At 43.2% G+C, this 21,938-nt stretch overlaps 1 protein-coding gene across 23 annotated transcripts in view; it reads left to right on the top strand.

Moving 5' to 3' along the window:
• Positions 1-21,938, top strand: part of CLASP1 (cytoplasmic linker associated protein 1) — a 250,612-nt gene that overhangs the window by 203,486 nt on the left and 25,188 nt on the right. For 14 of the 23 annotated variants that reach the window (XM_089779647.1, XM_089779645.1, XM_089779643.1 and 11 more), the window contains 3 exons: positions 10,991-11,086; positions 16,047-16,190; positions 17,794-17,900. In XM_089779647.1, the coding sequence (XP_089635773.1) occupies positions 10,991-11,086; positions 16,047-16,190; positions 17,794-17,900 (347 nt within the window). Of the gene's footprint in view, positions 1-10,990; positions 11,087-16,046; positions 16,191-17,793; positions 17,901-21,381; positions 21,499-21,938 lie in introns of all 23 variants that reach the window. The other 9 variants (XM_089779650.1, XM_089779651.1, XM_089779648.1 and 6 more) reach the window with 2 other exon arrangements.

Here is a 21,938-nt window from a genome sequence, read left to right as displayed (position 1 = left end):
TTGGTGGTGGGAGGGTGGGTAAGAAAGAAGGATTGGGGTGTGGTCATCTGGGCATGAGGGGGGTGCTTACCTGACTTTGCGCTCCTGTTGCTCCCAAGCATGGCCGGCCCATGGGAGCAGCGGGGAAAGCCTCCAAACAGTGTGTCACTGCGCTGCTATTCCCCCATCTCCAGCTTTCACTCGGAAGGTGGGAGGAGAGTGGGGAGGGGGGAGGTGAAGAAAACCCCGACTTTCCCACTACGCTGGGAAACAGCAGCACACAGAGCTGCTTGCTCTGCATCTCACCACGAGCTGGGTCTGGTGGGGAAGGTCAGGGCTTTCTTCACCTCCCCCACACCCTCCGAGCAGGAAGCCGGACCTGGTGCTCCAGCCTCGCGGCTGCGCTACAACTGTGAGGCTGGAGCGGCAGCGCGGGCTCCCCGCTGCGTTGGGGGGAGCTGAGCTCAAGCCGTAGACCACCTGTAAAGGTGGACCGCACTTTGAGAACCGCTGTTTTAGATGCATCCCCTTAGAGCAGCGTTTCCCAAAGTGTGGTCTGCGGCCTAGTACCGGTCCTTAGAAAAAAAAAATACCCGTCCTCAGAAAAATTTTGGTGCATGATTCTTGGAAGAGAGCCCGTCGCCGTGGCATCTCTGCTGGGCATGCTTCCAAGCAGCGGGGCTAGATCTGGCGAGTGCTAGGACCCAGGGAGAAGGCCGGGTGCCATGCGCACTGATGCAGAACGCCCGGTGCTGGACGCAGCTGGGGGAGCTGGCATCGGCCGATAATGCGGCTGGGATTGGGGCTGGGGGAGAGGAGGAGAGCGGAACAACCCTCCTGACAGGTAGGGCCGGCGACGCGGCCGGAGGTTTCACCCACAAACACAGGCGCAACCGGGGGAGAGGACACGGGGCTACTCACCCGAACTCCAGGGCCCATACGAGCCGAGTCTCCCAGCAGGCCAGAGAAGGACCTTCTAATCTTACTGGTCCCAAATGGGGATGAAGTAGAAACCTCGGGGTTGGGGTCAGGAAACCGGCTAGGGCAGTGGACCGGGCCCGCTCCTGTTGGCGCTGGGGGCTTTGGGAGGACCAGACACCATTTATTTGCATATTCATCATTTGCTTAATGAATATGCAAATATGTTACCAGTCCTCCAAAAGCTTGTGGACCAGTAAACCCATTCACAGTATAAAAAAGATTGGGAACCACTGCCTTAGAGCTTATTCATAGAAGTGCCAGTTAACACTTTGCTTCAGCAGAACAGTCTGTGCTTTGAATAGCAGCTCATTCGTAGGCCTCCTTCGATCCCGAAGGATCATGGGTTTTTGCGCCCCTGCTGGACTGATTTCGAGCAGCGTCTTCTGTGGCTGTGCAGTCCAATCCAGGAATGGCAGTCCTTTCCGCACTGTGAGCAGCAGTAGGCAGATGTCGCTCTGGTATCACGGGCACGGATCTTCTTGAGGGCTCTCTTATCTTCTGCTTCCTTCACAAAGGTAGTTTCATACATAGCAAGAGCTTCCTTCATTCCCTGTTTCCAGGCATACTTGTCCAAGGCAAGCGAATGCCAGGTGTTCGCACTGGTAGAGAGAGCGCTGAGGTCACACTTGCACGTGTCCTTATAGCAATTTAGGTCGCCCTTTCGGCCTCTTTCCAGACGCCAGTTCACCAAAGAGAAGGTCCTTCAGTATTCGGCCATCCAACATACGTGAGACGTGGCCAAGCCAGTCCATACGCCTCTGTTTGAGAAGGGTGAACATTGAATAGCAGCTATGACCAGTTTAAACCTCAGACGAGATCCAAATCAGTCAGGAATGTGCATATCCATTTTACATCAGAAAGAATTGAATGAAACTGCATGCTTGTTCTCTGGGCTTCCCCTGGACGCCAAACATTTCAGTCTGGTTACCTTACTGCATGGTGACAGGAGGAAGAGGGGAAGTTCTGGAGTGAATTCTGTAGTACATCAGTAAAGCTTGTAGCTCTCTATTGAACTACTAGAAGTATGATGTGAAAGGCAAAATCTCTGGGGCTTGCACATGGAAAAAAATGTTTCCACCATTAGATGTCACCATTGCTGCATGCAAAATTGAATGAAGAGCCTCTATGCTGCAGCTGAAAAGTGGCTACATAGGACAATCGGATTCCAGTATTAAGATGCACAGCCAGTGTATGTTGGGAAGAAGTTCATAGCTTCATCTGCCAGAGAGATCAATATCAACCGCTGGTGAATTCTAACTAAACAATAATAATTGTCACTCTGCCTTGGAGACTGATCTGAGATGACTGAATCTGTTTTATTAAAGCCTACACTGAGTGGCTAATACCCTTGGCAGAAAAACTTTATTGTAGGTTACCCAGTTAAAGCAAAATATTAATTTTGGTTAGTAAACATGAGTAGAGTGAGCATATAATCCTTACCTTCCTTTGGCAGAGAGCTGCTGACTTTATAGATAGAGCGATAACACATTGACATCAGGAGAGACACCATGCAAATGGATGTGACACTAGTAAGCAGCAGCAAAAGTTTTATGCAGAAACACCAGCCCTTGTCTCTAGCAAGGTTGCAGTCAATGAAAGTGTTAAATTCGTTATTCACTAATGAGCTGAACGATCACCGGCCAGTTCAAACAGGCAAAACTTGCTCAGAAGAACCCAGATTACACACGTGTTATGTAGAAATCATGGAACAAAGAACCCATTCCCAAAATTTTGCCTTGAAAAGATTTGTTTTTATTCCAGTGGAGCTTGAAGCAAAAGATTAGTCCATTGGTGAATTTAGTGTATGCAACGGGGATCAGCTTGCCAGCCCTTAGGACTGAGGTTCTCTAATATAAGAACTAGGGGTCACCCAATGAAATTAATAGGTAGCAGGTTGAAAACAAACAAAGTTTGTTCTTCACACAGCGCATGGTTGGCCTGTGGAACTTCCTTGCCAGAGGAGGTTTTGAAGACCAGGACTTTAACGGGGTTGAAGAAAGAACTAGATAAATTCATGGGATAGGTCTATCAATGGCTATTAGCTAGGATGGGTCGGAATGGTGTCCCTAGCCTCTGTCAGGCTGGAAACCGGTGACAGGAGAGGGATCACTTGATGATTCTCTGTCCTGTTCACTGCCTCTGGGGCACCTGGCATTGGCCACTGTCAGGAAACAGGACACTGGCTAGACGGCTCTTTGGTCTGACCCAGTATGGCCGTTCTTATGTACTGCAGAACAGATCTCAGAAATGCAGACTTCCCCCTTCCCCAGCCAGGCGTGGTTGGGGCCGTCAGGAGAGTGACAAGGAGTGTTAAGCCTCCAAGTAAGTAAGTGCCTGCGCTTCAGAGACTGTAATTAGTATAAACCGTTGTGGTCATTTGTCCAGCAGGAAATAGATTGATGCCACCGGCTCAGTTGACACAGCCTATGTACTGGGAACAGCTTTCGCTTCCTATGGACAAACCATGCATCCCAGGGGTGCAGTGTGTGTACAGTAGGGGATTGCACTGGTGCAACTACATCATGGTAGCTACATTGGCACTAAGCTCCCAGTGTAGACAGGGTCTCAGACTGCAAGTGCTGCAGGGCAGGGGATGTCTCCTGACTATTGCATAGCGCCTGAGACAGCGAGGCCCTGACTGGAGTAATAGAAATAATTCATCTTGATACTAATTGAAGAAGCTTTCATGTCACGGTTCCTAGACCTTTAATCATTTTTGCTGCTCTTCTCTGGTCTTTCTTCAATTTCTCCACATCTTTCCTGAAAGGTGGCGCCCAAAACTGTATACAGTACTCCAGCTGAGACCTAATCAACGCAGAGTAGAGCGGAAGAATTAATGACTTCTCGTGTTTTGCTCACGTTCCTACTAATGTGTCCCAGAATGATGCTTGCTTTTTTTTGCAACAGTGTTGCCCTATTGACTCATGTTGAGCTTGTGAGCCACTGATATCTCCACATTCTGCCCGTGCTACTTCTTTTTAGGCTGTTATTTCCCATTTTGTGTGTTCCGTTCATGAGGCTGTCCTAAGGGGAGCGCTGTGCACTTGTCCTCATTGAATTTCATCCTGTTTATCTCAGACCATTTAGTCAGTTTGTCCAGATCATTTTAAATTATAATGTGATCGTCCAAAGCTTTTGCAACCCTTCCCTGCCTGGTTCCATCTGTGTACTTACTCCCTATATGCCATTATCTAAATCGTTTATGAAGCTATTGAACAAAACTGGACCCAGGATTGGTCCCTGCAGGACCCCATTTGATGTGCCTTTCCAGCTTGACTGTGAACTACCCTCTGAGATCTCTTATCCAGCCAGTTGTGCACCCACCTTATAATTTATTAATGAGAATGTCATGCAAGACGGTATCATAAGCAATGTTCCCTATAAGCTGGGCGCTTGTGCTGCTGCTCAGGAGAGATTCATATGCTGCCCAGTGGATTAGCAGAGCGCCAACAGCTAGGTTTTGTGTTTCTGCTGGTGGTGCACATTCCTTGGTGCACATAAAAAAATTATTTTGCACATGGAAAACATCCACACATGGATGGAAAGGATTAGAGGGAACACCGATCATAAGCCCTTCTAAAGTCAAGATGTACCACATCTACCATTTTCCTTCCTCCATGCACACCCACAATCCATAAGGCTGTTAGGATGGTTTGACATGATTTGTCTGGACAACATCTTCTACGTCTGAGGTTCTCAAACTTCATTGCAACATGACCTCCTTCTGATAACAAAAATAACTTGGACCCCATGGCGGGGACTGAAGTCTAAGCCCACCCAAGCCCCACTGTCCCGGGGGGGGGGGAGCCCAAACCCCAAACCCCACCACTGTGGATGGGGGTGGGGTAGAAGACAAAGCTGAAGCTCAAGAGCTTCAAGCCCAGGCAGGGGGCCTGCAACCCCACCTCTGCTGTCTAGGGCTGAAGCCCTTGAGCTTTAGCTTCAGCCCTGGGCTGTGGGGCTCCATCATCAGCCCTGGGTCCCAGTAAGTCTAAGCCAACCCTCGTGTGATTCCATTGATAGGGGATCGCAACCCTGACCCCCAGTTTGGGAGCCACTGTTCTAGGGGGTTGCAAATTGATAGATTGATTGTTTGCTCCTTTTCCGGGTATTGAAGTTAAGATGATCAATCTGTAAGTCCCCCGGTAATCCGTATTCCCCATTTTATAGACTAGCACTTGTCTCTGCCCTCTTCCAGGCCTCTGCAATCCCTCCCGTTGGGCATGAGTTTTTGGAAATAGATGATCCCTAATAGTTGAGACATCTCCCCTCCCAGCTCCTTGAGTATTTTAGGATGCATTTCATCAGGCCCTGCTGACATGAAAACATCTAAGTTGTCTAAGTAGTTTTTAACTTGTTCTGTCCCTGTTTTAGTCTCAGATCCTATCTCATTTTCATTGGTGTTTGATATATTAGCTATTCAATTGCAGCTAATCCTTTTTTTTTTTTTTTTTTTTTTTTGGGAGAAAACTGAATCAAAAGAGGCAGTTAGCACCTTTTCCATTTCCACAGTTTTCTGTTACTGCCTCTCCCATCTCAATGAGTAATGGGCCTACCCTGTCCTTGATCTTCCTCATGCTTCTAATGTATTTGAGGAATGCTTTCTTGTTACCCTTTGTCTCATTTTGTGTCTTGGCCTTTCTAACTTTATCCCTACATGTCTGTGAGGCTGTTTTCCTATTCCTCCCTAGACCTAGTTTCCACTTTTTATAGGACCCTTTTTTGAGTTTCAGATCACTGTAGATCTTCTGGTTGAAGCCCTGGTGGTCTCCTATCATGTTTCCTATCTTTCCTATGGAATGCTATAGTTTGCTCATGTTCCCTTAATGTCTGCTAGAAAAACTGCCAGATCTCCTGAATGGTTTCTCCTTAGACTTGATTCCCACGGGATCTTACCTGCCCAACTCCCTGAGCTTGCTGAAATCAGCCTTTTAGAAAATGTATTATCTTTATTGTGCTGTTTTCCCTCCTACCTTTCATTAAAATCACGAACTTGGTCATTTTTGTGATCACTTTCACCAAAACTGCCTTCCACTTTCCAATTCTCAACCTGTCTCTCTCGATTTGTCAAAATTAAATCTAGAAGAGCCTCTTCCCCGGTGGCTTTCTCCACTTTCTGAAATAAAAATAGTCTTCAGCACATTCCAAGAATTTGTTGGATAATCAATGCCCTGCTGCATTATTTTCTCAACAGACTTCTGGATAGGTGAAGTCCCCCATCACCACCAAGTCCTGTGCTTTGGATGATTTTGTTAGATGTTTAAAAAAAGCCTCCTCCACTTCATCCTAGTTAGGTGGTCTATAGTAAACCCCTACCATGACATCACTCTTGGCTTTTTTTAACCCCTTTTATGCTTTCCCGGAGACTTTCAACAAGTCTGACTCCCATTTCCACCTCAACCACAATGCAGGTGTATACGCCTTTTATATACAAGGCAACCCCTCCCTCCATATGAAATATTCTGCTGTGTCTCCTGAGGCGGTTTGTATTTGTGCATAGATAATGCCTAAGCCTAAACTTATGACTCACTGGAGCTTTAAATAGTTGTGATCTCCTTTGAGGAAATGTAGAGTTAGCACCACTTAGTATCTGGGAAGTGTGATGATTCCACCTCTCAGTGAAATGAAGCTAAACTGAAGTTTAGTTCACAATGAAAAACTATTACTGTGGTAAATTGTGCACAAAACTGTTGTTGAGCTTAATTTTTAAAACGGGCAACTACCGGAGTGTTGAAGAGTAAATATTCCTCCTGCTTTTAAATATTTCTCCTGGAGGGTTTTTATTCTGCTGCACATGAGTTAGGAGTAACTTACTGGAAACCGTACTAGAAACCATCCTGTGTGCAGAACAAAAACTGTCCTTTGCATCACAGATCATGGTCTCTGTGCAAAGCGGGTTTTGGGGTGCATGGATCAAACTTTGTCCTCAGATGCAGTGGAATTGTGTGTAGAGGGTAAATTATGGCTGGAAGGATGTAAATTTCTGTCAGTTTCACTAACATTGATTGCATTGGTGACACTGTTCAGGAGCACTGTGCCTTCGTAGATGGAGCATTGGACTGGGTTCTGTTAGGGGCTCCACTGTTAGCCTGCTTCCTGTCCTTGAGTAAGTCATTCACTCACTGTGCCTCAGTTTCCTCATATGTAAAATTAGAACAATGAGGCTGATCTCTTTGTGAAGCACTTTGTGAAGAGCTACTGACAACAAAATTCTATTTAAGGGCTGGGTATTATTATTACCATTCAGGGAAAGTGACACAAAATTGCACTGCAAATAATAGTGATGTGGGTAAATTCCAGGTAGCAGTACATCGTCATGTGATTACTGATATTTCCAGGGGAGTTACCATGTAGTCCGTACTTAGGCAAACCTCCCCTTGAGTTTGGATTAAAGGCTCAGGCTACGGTTACACTACAAATATAGCACTCGTTGGCATATATTGCACTCTCATTTGCATATTCTCTTCCGATCCTTTTTGCAGAAGAGGTTTTTGCGCTCTGTGCAGAAAAATATTCTTAAATGCAATTAAGCTAATTTTTCTGTGCTATGCAGGGTCCAGTCCAACTCTGCTGTGACTCCATTGGTCGCAGATAAGGCATTTTGACCCTAGGTAGATAACTCATCAGTTCTGCTAGATTCTGGTAAATTTTACGAGTACAGAAGCTGTGTGTTGAAGGCTTGCGTGGGACGGAGATGGTTAGTTCAGAATGTGGGGTTGCCCCACACCATGAAGAACAATGACAAGGTATGCAAAAACACATTGGCCTTGGCATTTAAAACAAGTTTTTGTGCAGGTTGAACAGGAACCAGGCCTCCCCAGGTGACACGCCAGTACTTTACGTGACACTTTGCCTGCTGTCCTGCTAGTAAGTAAAATCCTGATCCCCTTGATGACCGTGACAAAACTCCCAGCAACTTCAATTGGACCAGGATTTGGAAAAGTTCCCCAAAGAAGAAAATCTCTCAGTTCTCTGGCCTGTCTGTCCCTAGAGTGTTTCTGCTGAGGAAACGCAAGGAGGTTTATTGTACAAGCCTGGAGTTGTTGCATGTTATGTGACATCCTTTTGTCATACAGTACCATTCTGTGCCCTACTTGTTTGTCTGAGAACTCAGGACACTGCGTTTTCAACTGTGCTAGTTTCAAACTGAGCTTTGGCCAAAGTGTCCTCAACATTCATGGAACTTCACTGGCCCTCTTGGACACTCTAGTTAACTATGTGGAGACCTGAGAAGAACTGGATTCAACTCCGATGACAGAGCCATTGAAAAGACAGTGGAAAAAGCACAAGACTGGGTAGTGTCACTTTAACTCACACTAAGATGAAATTTACCACCATATAGAGCCTTCATCAGTCTCTTATATTAATTATTTTATTGCTAGTGTAGATTTTAATCACCAGCCCATGTGGACTAAAACACGCCGGTAGCCAACATAGTTTTTGAGATGAAATCCAGAAACCCATTAAAGATTCTTTTAGGCACTGGAATGACAAAGGGAGAGAGTACAGGTCTTGGATCTAACATGAGTCCATTTTATGAAAAGTAAGATATGATGCCAAGAACAAGTGAAAGGCTTTTGTAGCAGAAGGAAACCATTTAAAAGGTATACCAAGGGAATCGGATAAATCCAGGAGATATCTGTCCAGCACATACTCAAGGAAGTGCACCAGGGTATCTATTAAAGACAGTAGTGCAGAAAGCAATATATTAACAGCTGTGGGTACTGTCACTTCGAAAGAAGGGTTAGAAGTGGCAACCTGAAGAAAAGAGTTTGGTTAAAATACAGATATTACATAATGCTCTCTTTGAAAGGTGAGTAAATATGTCGGGTACACAAGGACCTATGTGATGCTAAGAAGAACAAACTTTGCTAAGAAAATGCTAACAGACTTGTCTGCAAAACCACTCTAGCGGCACTTCCACGGTGCTGCTCACGCTATGTTTAAGACATGACTGGGCTGGCAAAAATCCACTGAAGTGCAACATACCCGATGCCAGGCTTATAGGAAGCACTGCTGTGACTTAATTAAAAGCCCTGCTGCAAAGGAGTCTCTGAAGGCTTTTAATGAACTGTAATTGTGGCATGCACGCTGAAGGTGTTACTGAGCAACAGCTAGTGATCGTCTTGCCTTTTTGAGATTGCATCAGGATAGAGAATATTGGCAGTGCTGTTGCCAATTGGCAGATATTAGAAAGAGATTCCTTTGGTTCAACAGACTGTCCTCACTTTCTGGGTCTCAGGGTTCTCTACACAGATTGCAGAAGGGCTGAACTCCTGAGTAAAAATGATCTTTCAGATACAAAAGTCAGTCTGTCTCTGTCTCTGTCTCTGTCTCTGTCTCTGTCTCTGTCTCTGTCTCTGTCTCTCTCTGCTCTGAGGGTTCAAATAGGATTTCCGGGAAGCTGCCACAGATACACGTTGGTGCTAAACAAATAAGACAATCACACAGTATTGTACTAGCACCAAATGTCAAATGTTTGCTTCTGGGTACTCACTTTGTACCTCAGCGATTTGGGCAGTTCCTGTGTGTATACATGTACTTGTTTTGTGTGCATATGTGTGCAAAAGCAGAATGCACACACGCAATTGGTACACAATACAAATTTTTTTGCAAGGAGAGGCAACTTTATACAACAGTATTTTGTCCCTCTTTCACTTTTCAGTTTCCTGAAGTAAGTTAGATTCTCAAGTTGTGTGTTAGTTGTGTGTCTGTAGTGCTGAGTTCCACGCTTTTTTAAAGGTTTACCAAGTTCAAAGGCATTTTTAATGCCTTCAGTGTTATCCCGATGCTCCCAAGCAACTGAAGGAGAAAATCTATAATAAAAATCTCAACATTGGCATTTGTTTACTTGGGTTCCTTTAATGTTGTTAGAAAATAAACATCTCCCTACACTTAGTCTTGTTTCCAAAAACTGGGTGACCATTTTCTATTTCTTTAGAATTTGAGGCAGGATTGCTGTGTGAATCCAAATATTTTTATTTATGCTTTAAAAAACAAACAGATTTTCTTACATTAATGAGCGCAAAGATGAAAATTGGCAGGGGTTGTTGGACAGCACAGTCTCTAGAGTAAATAATTTCCTTACAATTACCATTATTGATTTTCATAGTACTTTAGGATCCTTTCACTTAAAAGCAGTTTCATACAACACATTGTTTTTATTAGATGGTGGTATTTAAGTAAAGTGTGTTACAATTTACAGCTAGTATGCCAGGTTACTGTTTACCACTTAGGTGGTGGAAAAAAGAAACAAACACACAATTTTATCGTTTCTGGCTGAAGTAAGAATAAAACAATAATGTACAATGGGACTGTAGAACAGATAGCCATTCCCACTGCCTGATGCATGCTGCAAGATGCATTGAGCTTAGGGATGTTAAACAGTTGACCAGTAAGCACAACACTTATCGATATACTTATCGAATAACCAGCTCTTTCTAGTTAACTCAGGCTGCAGCCAGCCACACTGGACTGGAGCAGCCCTGGCTGTCAAGGGACCCTATGCCACAGCTGGGCCAGGCATTGGGACCTAAGTTAATACAAGTTAACTGGTTAAGTGCTATCTGTTAACCGTTTCCCTAACATAGGACTGAGAGTCAGAAATTCTCAAATTCTAAACTCACATTGAACTTGACAATATCACCCAAATCTCTCTCTTGATTTTGCTGTGTGTAAAAGTGATAATCACTCTTACCAAATGGTGGCTGCAGTGTTTAATTAGTTAATATCTGGACATTTGCAGTGGGATGTTATAATAGAAGAATTTGAGAAAAATTAACTAATGCTGCAAAGCCAGAGATCTAAAGCAAATTAGTTTTCACCCAGTGATCTCTTTGACAAGGATCTTCCTGCTCGTTGAGTCAAATATTAATGTGTTTTCTTATTAATCCCAAATTAGGAAAGCAGCCTGTACTGAAGATGCGTCTCATGCAAGGAGCTGGAATATATATTGTATTTAGATGCTAGCTATTGAAAATCTTGTGCTTTCTTATTAAATAATATCACCTTTCCTGTTTGTTGAACCCAGACCATGCATAGTTGGGTAGGTGAGGATTTGCCAGCTAGATCAACTACAACCTCCTCAGGGCCTGGTGAAGGAAACTTGGAAGAGAAATGTAAACAGGTAGACTCAAAGCGGTGTACGCTAATCACAAAATACACTTCTGTTTGCAGTTTAGATGTCTAATACAGTCTAGCCATGTAAGGAGACATTAACCGGGTGCCTGAAAAAGCGATGCCTGACTGATATGTGTGTGTGAAATAATAGTTTGGTTTTAGTGTGTCTTTCTATTAACCCTATTGTCCAAAAGCTGTAGCTGGGCAAAGTCTGGCCCAGTTTGTTGGCTGTGGTTCAGAAGTGCACAGCTCAGGAGAGTTGGCACAAAGTTGGTGTTTTCACTTCTCTCATACTGGACAGACTGTGGGGCAGGCTAGTCCCCAGTATAAGTTAGAGCAGCCTCCCCCGGCAGCTTCATGGGAATGATATGGCTACTGGGGATCAAATTCACTGCAGTTTTCTATATGAGCTGGCTGGCTGGATTTCTCAAGTCACGAATATTAAGCTCAGGACACTGATCCTACTCCTTTCCTAAAAAGAACTACTTCTCCCATGTCAACGTGACATTTCTTTTAACTGGAAGGGGCCAGACTTGGTTTCAAAGTTATTTTGTATATTGCAATTCGATTATGCAGCACATCGGAACGTAGTGAATCTGGCTTACCAACCAACCGACTCCTCTAAGTGCAGAATGGGACATTGAGTATTAATATTCATGTCAGATGATGCTGTTGGATAGCAAAGCTTTGGCAAGGTCGATCCTCAGTTCAGCAGTGTCCTGAGCCAGTGCACTTTGTGAGCAGGCAAAAGCTCATGGAACATGTAAGGGAATAACGATTGAGGGAACGACGGAAGTAGCAGATCCACATTGTGTGATCCAACATCCTGACATGGAGTCAGAGCCCCCACAAAACATACACAGACACTAACTTCATGGGTGCTGCTCTTGTTTAAACTGGCAGCGACCCTTAATATCTGAGTTATCTGGCCCTGCCAGGAGAGGTGCTCAGTTTGCACAATGCTGAAGCAGAGTCAGAAGCCAGGGGCACAAAGGTGAGAGAAGATTCCTGTCATACCCTCTTTCCTGTCCTGAGCCGGAGTGTTGCATGGGCAATGCTTGTGAAGCAAGTACACACTGAATTTGTTTGTCCGTGTGTGTGTGTGTGTGTGTGTGTGTGTGTGTGTGTGTGTTCACTATGATGCTGTCCAGTGAATAGTGATTAGGGCCAAGATTTTCAAAAGTAATGTGCTCAATTTGAGACCCCTTACAAGAGAACCCCTGGGAAAACCTGCCCCTTGAAGGCATCTCAGGTTGGGCACACAAAAACCGAAATACTCAAAATTCCTGGTCACTTTTGAAAAATTAGCACCTAAAATGATAGCAGTGAAATAGCAATGAAAATTACTCATTTTGATCAACATTGCTGCTTCTGCCCCCTTCAAATGGGAGAGGAAAATTGCACCCACAGCCCAACCTTGTCCGTAAAACTTTTACCACTTAGTAAATCCAACTTTAGGCCTACTTGGCTTGGCTGGAGCATGCTCGGAACATTGTCTTTTGAATCTTGGACAGCAAATCCTAGCTAGAGGCAGAACCCTGGTTTGCATTGCAGTCCACTCCTGCAATAAACAAACCAAAAAGTACAGTTAAAAATAGCTGTGAGTGAGTATTGTTTAAAAAGAGCTGCCTCTCACAGATTAAGGTTGAAATAAAAACCACAGAACCTTAGTACTTTCTCAGTGCTGATACTGAGCTACCATTTACTGGTGGTAGTTTGGATTTTGCAAGGAGCACTTATTAGGTCTCACATCTCAGGAATAGGGTACATCATTCTAATGCCTTTTTGGTGCCACATAAACTACAACTCCCCTTTGACCAAATGCTATCCTTGTTAGAGGCCCAGTTGGCCAGTAGCAGTTAAGCTCCTAACTGGACATTTGCATACCTAACACTAGAGAGCTTTTCTAAATACTTAGGCTATAATAAATGCAAAGGGGAAGGAGCCAATGGCAAAAAAATGTGATGACCTTGGAAACAGGACTTGTCTGCAGCACATCTGTGTTCTCAGGATTGCTACATTAGAGTCAGATTGTGCCTATGAGGCAGTAGTCTGTGTAAGGATGAAGCAAAGCCATATTGTCCCTGTTGGAGCTCTAATAAGGATTGCGCTCAGAAAAGCTGAGTTATCCTGGAGTGCTGTAGAACACCAAGGGAAGGTGCCAGTCCCATCTCCCAAAGAACTCTGAATTCCCTTCTGCTATTGCTTCAGCTCCTTCCTGTCCCTGTGAGCATTACAAGAGAACTTTCTCTCTATGTAATACAGCTTCAAGGACTGCCTGGCCCATTCATGGGGGATATATGGACTGGAAAAGCTTCCTGAATCCTTCCCATGCCCTGTGCATTTGTCCAAGGTCCAGGCACAGTTTGGCCCTAAATTTGGACCCAATCTTTGAGTAGCTTCCAGCTCACCTCCTAGAATTCCTGTTAATTTTAGTGGATACTCCAGGCGCTGAGCAATGACAGGAGCAGGCCCAGTTTATGCAAGAAATAAACCTACCATGGAAAGAGGTATGTGATAAGAGAAATCTACAGAGCAGCACAAGTGTAACTTAACAGAAATTGGGAGGTGATGTTTGTAGATTTGGTCCTGTGGGCTTGACTCTGGCAAACACCCATTAATTGCAGTGGGTGCTTTGCCGGAGTTAGGACTGCAGGATCAGACATTTAAAAAAAAATGTGAAGTGGATTTTTTTTTAAACAGTTGGTCTTATCCTGAGACCATTGCTCATGTCCCGTCTTTTTCACGTCTCACTGAAGTTGAGGTTTGCTTGTCAAGTTGCACTAGTGATTGTGTGTAGATTTCTAACCATTTAATTACTAATTCACAGGTGTGCATGATTTTGTGAATGGGTGTATATTTTGCCATGATTATCATTTTCATTCAGTTCAGTATGCTGACTCTTCTGTTTTGGGGGCTTTCATTTGCAGTAATATTTCATTTCAGAAAATAGTATGATGAAAACTAAAGGTCCAAGTACCAGGCGAGACAACAAAACATGTCCCCCATTGGGTACAGGATAAAGAAACTCCCTGGCACAGCTGATTGAAAGTAAGAGGAGGACCAGTCTGGAGTTAGAATCTTCAGAGAGTAAAGTACCAAGGGAAAATAATTTCTCCCCTCCTTCCATACCCTGGGACTCTTAGTGTTAAGTAATTCACTGCAGGCCACGTTTCTGTAGAAGTGAATGGGAATTTTCTTCGAGAGCCAGCAAACTCTTTGGTTAGCCATGGAACTGAAAGCTGGAAACCTTTGTTCACTGACTCTGCCAGCGACTTGCTAAGCAATCCTGCAAAAGTCCTTTCCAGTCTGTCACCATTTATTCATCTGTCAAATGGCCAATGCTGCTGCTTCTCCATTTTTAAAGAGCGCTTTCAGATCTACAGCTGAAAAGTGCAGTTTTAATGCAGGGCCTTATTATTAAGTTCTAAGCCTAATGAATGGAAAGTTAAATAAAATTAGTTTTCATACTGAAACAATGGGGCACTCCCATTCTGTTTAGCTAGGAAAGGTTTCTGTGTACCCAAGTTCCTCCTCTACCAATGGATTCCATTTTATAAGAAACTATATGCAATTTTTAAAGCATTTAATTTACTAAAAATGATGTCCTGGGTTTTGAATCAGCTGAATCAATGGAAAGTGCAGTTACCGTCAAAGGAATGGAATACATGAGTTTGTTTTAACAATGCCTTTAAAGATATTCTTCATTTCTTTGGAAGTCTCAAGAAAGCTTCTAAACCAAATGTCTATGATTGCAGAGTCTGGGCAGCTTCCTTAATCAAAGCACATGTAACCTGGCTTCTCACGTTGGGAGCCCCAACGACTGCCCTTTTTTTGTCCAGAGAAATACTTTGGAGGTTAGTCATGTGTGCAGCTAATAAGAGGGTGGAGAACATGCTGCTAAAGAACTCTTTTTAGAGGTCCTTCATTGATGCAGCTTCTTTTTAGTTGTTTTCTTCTACTGTACAGAATTGGTAATTATAAGATCACTTCACACTCTCATAAAATGAGCAAGGGGGGAGAGAGAAGAATTGGGACACTTTGTACTGGGTGTACAGTCCAAGGCCATATCGGTGAGGGACATGTGACTGTAATTTGCCCAGGCAGTACTGGAGCTGGTTGTTAGCAATTATTTACACTGTAAATGTTCCCATTAAAAGCCATTTCTGCCCAGCATTATCCATTGCCATGTGGATTGAATGAGGTTTGCTTTTTCATCTAGAAGAATCATCTCCAAGACTACTTAGGCACATGGAGTGAAACCCTGGCTCCTTTGAAGTCAATGGCAAAATTCCTATTGGCTTCAGGCGGGCCAGGATTTCACCCACTGTCTATCAGGGAGCTGCAGATGCAACACACTACACAGTAGGGGGAAGAGGATTCCTCCCCCTTGTGCCAGTTTTAGTCTTTGAAGCAGCCCTGACTGGTTGTCCTTGCCCTTAAGACTGGTGGCTGCAATACAGGGTTAATATGTGAAAGGCAAAGTGGGGATTCTCTTCTGATGGATAGGTTTAGTGGATCTCTTGGGTGGAGAGAGCAGTTGTCCCTTCCGCACTAAGATAAGAAGCTGCAGTCCTGGAGTCTTACAGTTACTGTGTTCTCAAAGAAGTCTGTTTTGTGTTTGGTTTCTTTTGTGTCTAGCAGCAGCTTATTGGTGTTCAGTGGAAACACCCTGCAGGGCAGGAAACCGTAAGACTTTATTACTGTAACAACGAGCAGCTCTGTAAGCCTGGAAAACAAATCTTGTCCATGTAACAATGCATTGTAAACATAACTGCTAAATGTTAATTTCAACAGTGCTTCCTTGCTGTGTGGTAGATGTGTGTCTGTCTCGTATGTTAATTTTCTGTTTAAATGAAAAGTCTGTAACATTTACTGCAAGGGTCCTTTCTAATAGAATGCAGAATATTCTAACTCTCAGAAATAATGAACTGACTGATGTTTTTACCTTTCTGTCTTCTTTCTAGGCAGCACAAATAGTCCTGATTTCATTGTTTGAACTGAACACTCCTGAGTTTACGATGTTACTTGGTGCCTTGCCAAAAACATTCCAGGACGGTGCTACCAAGCTTCTCCACAACCACCTCAAGAACTCCAGTAACACTAGCGTGGTGAGATGCTTATGCAGCTAATGTCCATAGAAAAGAGCAGAGCTGCAGAAGATGACAGTTCACGGATGTTTCAGCTGTTCAGTAGCATGTTTCCAGTCCTGCCTAGCAGCATTATGACCCAGTGGCATCTGTTTGACATTGTATTGAAGTGATCATTAAAGCAATCCTACCAGCTCTTTTTAGGTTTAATCTGCATGAGAGAGTTTCTAAAGCACCTAAGTGATTTAGGAATCTAGAAAATAATGGGACCTGTGTGTCTAGGATACTGGGCTGCTTTTGAGAATCCCACCAGAAGCATTCCTCTTGAGCTTTTGGTCCTGCAAACTCTGTGTTCAGCACTGCCAGTTGAAACCTATTTAATATCTTATGTTCTCCATCAGGGAACTAAAACTTTGATCTAGTAGTAGGTCTTTTCCAGCTCTTACCAGTGAGCCTATAGTTTGAGTTTATATGCTGCCTTTACATACTTTTATTAAGGAAGAAAGTAGGAGAGAATCTTTTTTTGGTAAATCCTTTTTTTTTCTCTCTCTCTCAGTTCTGCATGTACCACAATATTTTTTGACTCAATTCCTCTTGACTGTAACAACTTATTTATATTGAAATCCCATGTAATTCAGACAGGGTCAGGTCCTGGGATCTTTGCACATCCATTATCTTGAGTGGGAGTTTTGCCTGAGCAAAGACTGTGGGATCAGGTCCATAGGAAGCAGGGTGCTGAACACACCTGTGCTCTTGGTGGCATTCTCCAGTGCCTTGCACCTGGTGTATATAGTACTACCCAGTCAGAATGGAAGCATTTTTTTTTACCAATGTTGCTATTTGGTAAATGGCTCTGCAAGGCAGTTGAGAATCAGGCTGAAAATTGCTATCGTACAGTTTTGTCTCAAGTTACAAAACAAAATCCAGAACGACATTCCAGAATATGAAAATCATAAATGTATTAAAATAACTTGTCAATGACCAGAATAAAGGTCCCCATAACTTATAATGCAAGGAATTGTGTTTCAGAAGTTGAATAACTTGATAAACCACTTCTCTGGCAAGATCGCTTTAGAAACAGCAGCACAAAGTATCAAATATGCTTTTTTAAATTGTGAGTTTCATGGCTTGTTGGAAGGTATCCACGTTAACTTGATTTTATGTGCTATTCCTTCTCTTTAACCAGCCATTTCATGGGCCAATTTTTTCAAATTTGCATGAACCGTATTTTTCAGAGCTCACCCGAAACATGTTTACACTCCTTGCATTTGTAGATTTTGAAACACAAATGCAACAGGAACACACGTGTCTTGGGTGGAGCCCACATTACACGGGGCTGTGAAAGGGTCGCCTTCTCAGGCTAGAAAATATTGGAATTTACTAACGAGTTTGGGTGAAATCCTGTTTTTGTTTATGCTTTCAATTCATCTTATTGAAATCAATTGCTGTAAATAACACAGATAAACTAAAATCAGAATGTGGCTAAGTCTGTCCTGATTTTCACCCATTGTGTCATTACTGTTGTCCAGAGTAAATAAAAACAGAATTTGGGCTCATTTTCTTTTTGTCTCCTCCTGTGTGTATAAGCATTTCCCTAACCTTTTTCTTCCTGCTTTTGTATTAGGGTTCTCCTAGCAATACTATTGGCCGGACTCCTTCACGACACACCAGCAGCAGAACCAGCCCCCTAACTTCCCCTACCAACTGTTCCCATGGTGGACTGTCTCCAAGGTAATGCAGCAATTTAATTAAATAATTACAACATCTTAAAGTGTTCCACCATTAAATGTGCATCTCTACAATGTCATTCTTCAAATCGGATGGTTAAAGCCAAGAGTATAAAATGGTAAATTCAGTTCAGCAGAGTTTGACAAATACATACACAAAGCATAATAATGCATGGTGGGTATTTGCTTCTTATATACGTGATAGTGAAACTGGAACATCAGTCTTGTGTATGCTTAACATCTTGCATTTTCCTTCACAACCAACCCCTCCGCAGAATCACATACTTGTGTTCAAAGTTCAAGTCTAATGGCTAGAGAGAGATTCAACCCATGCTATTTGAGTCTGGGCCCTGGTTTGCTTTTCAAACACTGTCTAATAGTTGGTGTGTTTTAGATTCAGGGCTTTGGTTTGAGCCCCCTCTGTGAGGACAGCACTTTCTGCTTGAGCAGCGTGCCTGGCTAGATGGTACATTGCCTACAAGGATGCTATTCCATTAAGAGAGACTGGATTTTGGAAGTGCAGTATTCTGCTGCTGGTGTCAGGCTGGATGAGGAGGGTGGTTTGAAAGAGGATGCTCAGGCATGGGAGATTGTGAAGGTTGCTGCTAGGCTCTGCGTATAGAAACTAAAAACCGTACAGATTTGTAGTGTACTTGAAGTCAAAGCCATTACAACCTAGTGCTGTGCTGTTAAATGTCTCCATGGAGTATTAATCGCAACTGGCTTGATCCTGCCGCATGCTCCGGGGTTTTGCTGCCAGATACCACAAGGCTATTAGAGCAGAGAAGATAGAGGTTCAGAGAGAACGGTGTGTTATAATTCTCTCGTTTTTTTACTTTACACCTCTTGATGCTAGATTGGGCACGTTTTTGGTTGCTGTAAGTGTTGTCACAAGAAGTCATTCTGTGGCTGAGTCGCCTTGTGTCAGGAATCATGGTATCAGTGACGTTTTGCCATCCAGAGCCGAGCAACAGAAATGTGTACTCTTCAGAAGGCCAAACATTTCAGGGTATCTAAATACATTTTCAAATCCCTAAATCTGCTTCACTACAGAGCCAGCCTTAGAACTTGCCAGACTTGAGTCATCAAATATGGCATTAAGGATGGGAAGTGTTTTTTCAACAGGGATTTTTCCAAATAAAAGTACTAGGATTTCCCTTCAGACAGACAATCCCAGTAGCAGTACTTCCTCTTCTCCTTGTTGGGATGTTAAGATTTTGAATCTCTGGCATGGGAAATTATAGGCCAAGAGCTCTGTGTCCCTGTGGCTAAAAATGCAACAAGGGTAGTACTTGCATGCAGCATCTAGTTCTAAATCCATGATATTTTACTATATTTGTTTTTGGTCTTTATAAAACAGCTGATATTCACTGCTTCATTTACTGTCTTTTAGTAAGAATATAAGAACATAACATAAGAGCGGTCATACTGGGTCAGACCAAAGGTCCATCTAGCTCAATATTCTGTCTGCCGACAGTGGCCAATGCCAGATGCCCAGAGGGAGTGAACAGAACAGGGAATCATCAAATGATCCCTCTCCTGTCATCCATTTCCAGCTTCTGACAAACAGAGGCTAGGGGCACCATCACTACCCATCGTGGCTAGCAGCCATTGATGAACCTAACCTCCATGAATTTATCTAGTTCTTTTTTTAACCCTGTTTGGGTACATCTACACAGCAGCGTTCGGAATAATGTCCATTATTCCAAAATAACTATGCGAGTGTCAAAATAACGGGCAGCTTATTTTGGCATTTGTAAACATCATTCCACAAGGAATAGTGCCTCTTCCGAAATAGCTATTTCAGAATAGTAGTAGTGTGGATGCTTCACTGTTCCTATTGTGAAATAGCTCCTCCCCCAGGCCATTCAAAGTAATTACTCCCTGGTGCTTCCTGGGGCTCTAAATCGAGGCAGCGTGTCCATATTAGGGGAGCCTGCCTTGGACTAATTTCCAGGCTTCCCTGTAGTGTAGAGGCACTATTTCAAAATCAGCTTTTTTGGAGTATTTCTTTCAGAATAGCTTATTCCAAAATAATCGTGCACTGTAGACATAGCCTTAAAGTCCTGGTCTTCACAACATCCTCTGGCAAGGAGTTCCACAAGTTGACTATATGCTGCGTGAAGAAAAGCTTCCTTTTGTTGGTTTTAAACCTGCTACCTATTAATTTCATTTGATGACCCCTAGTTCTTATGTTTTGGGAACAAGTATGTGACTAAATGTCCTTATGTTCTTATGTTTCTTATAATTTATGGCCCAGTCATGTGGATTTTCTACACCCTGAGCAAGATAGTTACTGACATAAGGCTGTAGTATAGACCAAGCATCAGTGTATTTCCTTTGCAAAAAGAAGCTTTCCTAACTTCAGAGTTGGGTGAGGGGAAGAATTGGAATGATCTTAACAGAATAACCAAGGTTATACTGTAAGAATTAGCTTGTATTATCCAGCAATGCGCCTTACAGGTAGGTGGGAGGCAAGATATGGAACTTTATGGTTATTGTAATTTTTTTCTTCAAAGCAACATTCTTGCCAACTATTGCATTTTTGTAAAACCTGTCGCTTGATTCCTGGCTAAAGAGTGAATTTCCTGACACCGCTCTTCAAACAGGGTTTTAAATGGCACTGCTGTGGTGTGCACTAGAATGATTTCTTACTTGTATCTGTTTCCAGTCTTGCAGCATCTTTCACTTATGTATATGGGAATGTGACTTTTTCAGATACAATGTAATCAAACCTAATAGAAACAAAGTGGCATGCTGAATACTCCTACAGCTCTAGAACAGAAATCTGGAAACATGTAGAATGTAAACTAGTGGATAGATAGAGAGGCAGACAAGAAGTTGCATCCAATTTTGCTTGATTATGAAACAAGTGGAGTAGCTCAAGAACTGTCCTAGGACCAGGAACATCTTAAACTAAACACCCACTGATGTAAATGGAAATTTTGCCTGAGTATAGACTGCAGGATTTTACTGTGAGCCATCACACAGAACCAGATATTATTGCAAACCAATTTTACTCAATCCCCTTTTACGGGTTTTCTTCCCCTAGCTTTCTTCTAGCTAAATTCCATTGTCTAAAATAATTGCTCAGAGGTTGAATCCCGGCACCTATACCATAGTCCACTTGCATTATTTTAGGAATTGTGTTTTAAAAGCTACATTCTGTGTTTGAAATATATTGAATAAAACAGGCAGGGACTGGCCAGCGTAAATCATTAATAATAACAATAAACATCTAAAGCAACACTTAAGGCCAAAGCAATGACCTGAGGAGATCAATGGAGTATTCTTGTCTCATTTTGTTTCTGTTAAATTTCTTTGTCTTTCTCTCTGTCTCTCTCTCTCTCTCTCTCTCTCTGTCTTCCTCTCTTATCTCTCCAAGGAAGCATGAGAACACTTAAGCCACTCAGATTAGTTTTTTTTCCTCCCTTTTCCCTCTGTTTTCTCTCTTCCTCCCTCCCCCTCCCCCCCGATCACTGCAGTCGTTTCTGGGGTTGGAGTGCAGACGGGCTGTCGAAGCACCCCCCTCCCCTTTCTCAGCCTAACTCCATCCCCACTGCTCCTTCCCACAAGACTTTCAGACGCTCTTACTCGCCCAGGTAACAAGCTACCTGTTAAACCAACTTGTCTGAGGTGTCACAATATTATTTACCTTTCACATGATGGAAGTTTCTCAAAATGGGTCAGGATGTTTCTGGAGACTTTCATCCAGAGGAGAATAAACCCCAGGCTCTTGGTGGTCTATGAAACCTAGTGTGACTGAACTAGCTGCTTTCTCGGCTGCTAGAAATCAGAGTATTAACTTACAGAGACTGAAGTTGGCATTTGTGTCGTTCTTTCATTACACTGGAAAGCAAAGCACTGAGAAAAGTCTGAGACAAGCTTCCCAGAAAACTCAGTCTCCTGTTTTATGTTTCTTACAGTTTGAATTCCAATGCAGAACTCAATAATTCTCTAGTGTTGGCAGTTCTGAGTGTACCACACTGCCCAGTGGCCTCCAACCTTTATAAGCACAACATCACTTAAGTTAAGTGCAACC

Source organism: Pelodiscus sinensis, chromosome 7, assembly GCF_052426305.1.
Source record: "Pelodiscus sinensis isolate ZL-2025 chromosome 7, ASM5242630v1, whole genome shotgun sequence".
Classification (NCBI taxonomy): Eukaryota; Metazoa; Chordata; order Testudines; family Trionychidae; genus Pelodiscus; species Pelodiscus sinensis.
This window is presented reverse-complemented; position numbering and strand designations above follow the sequence as displayed.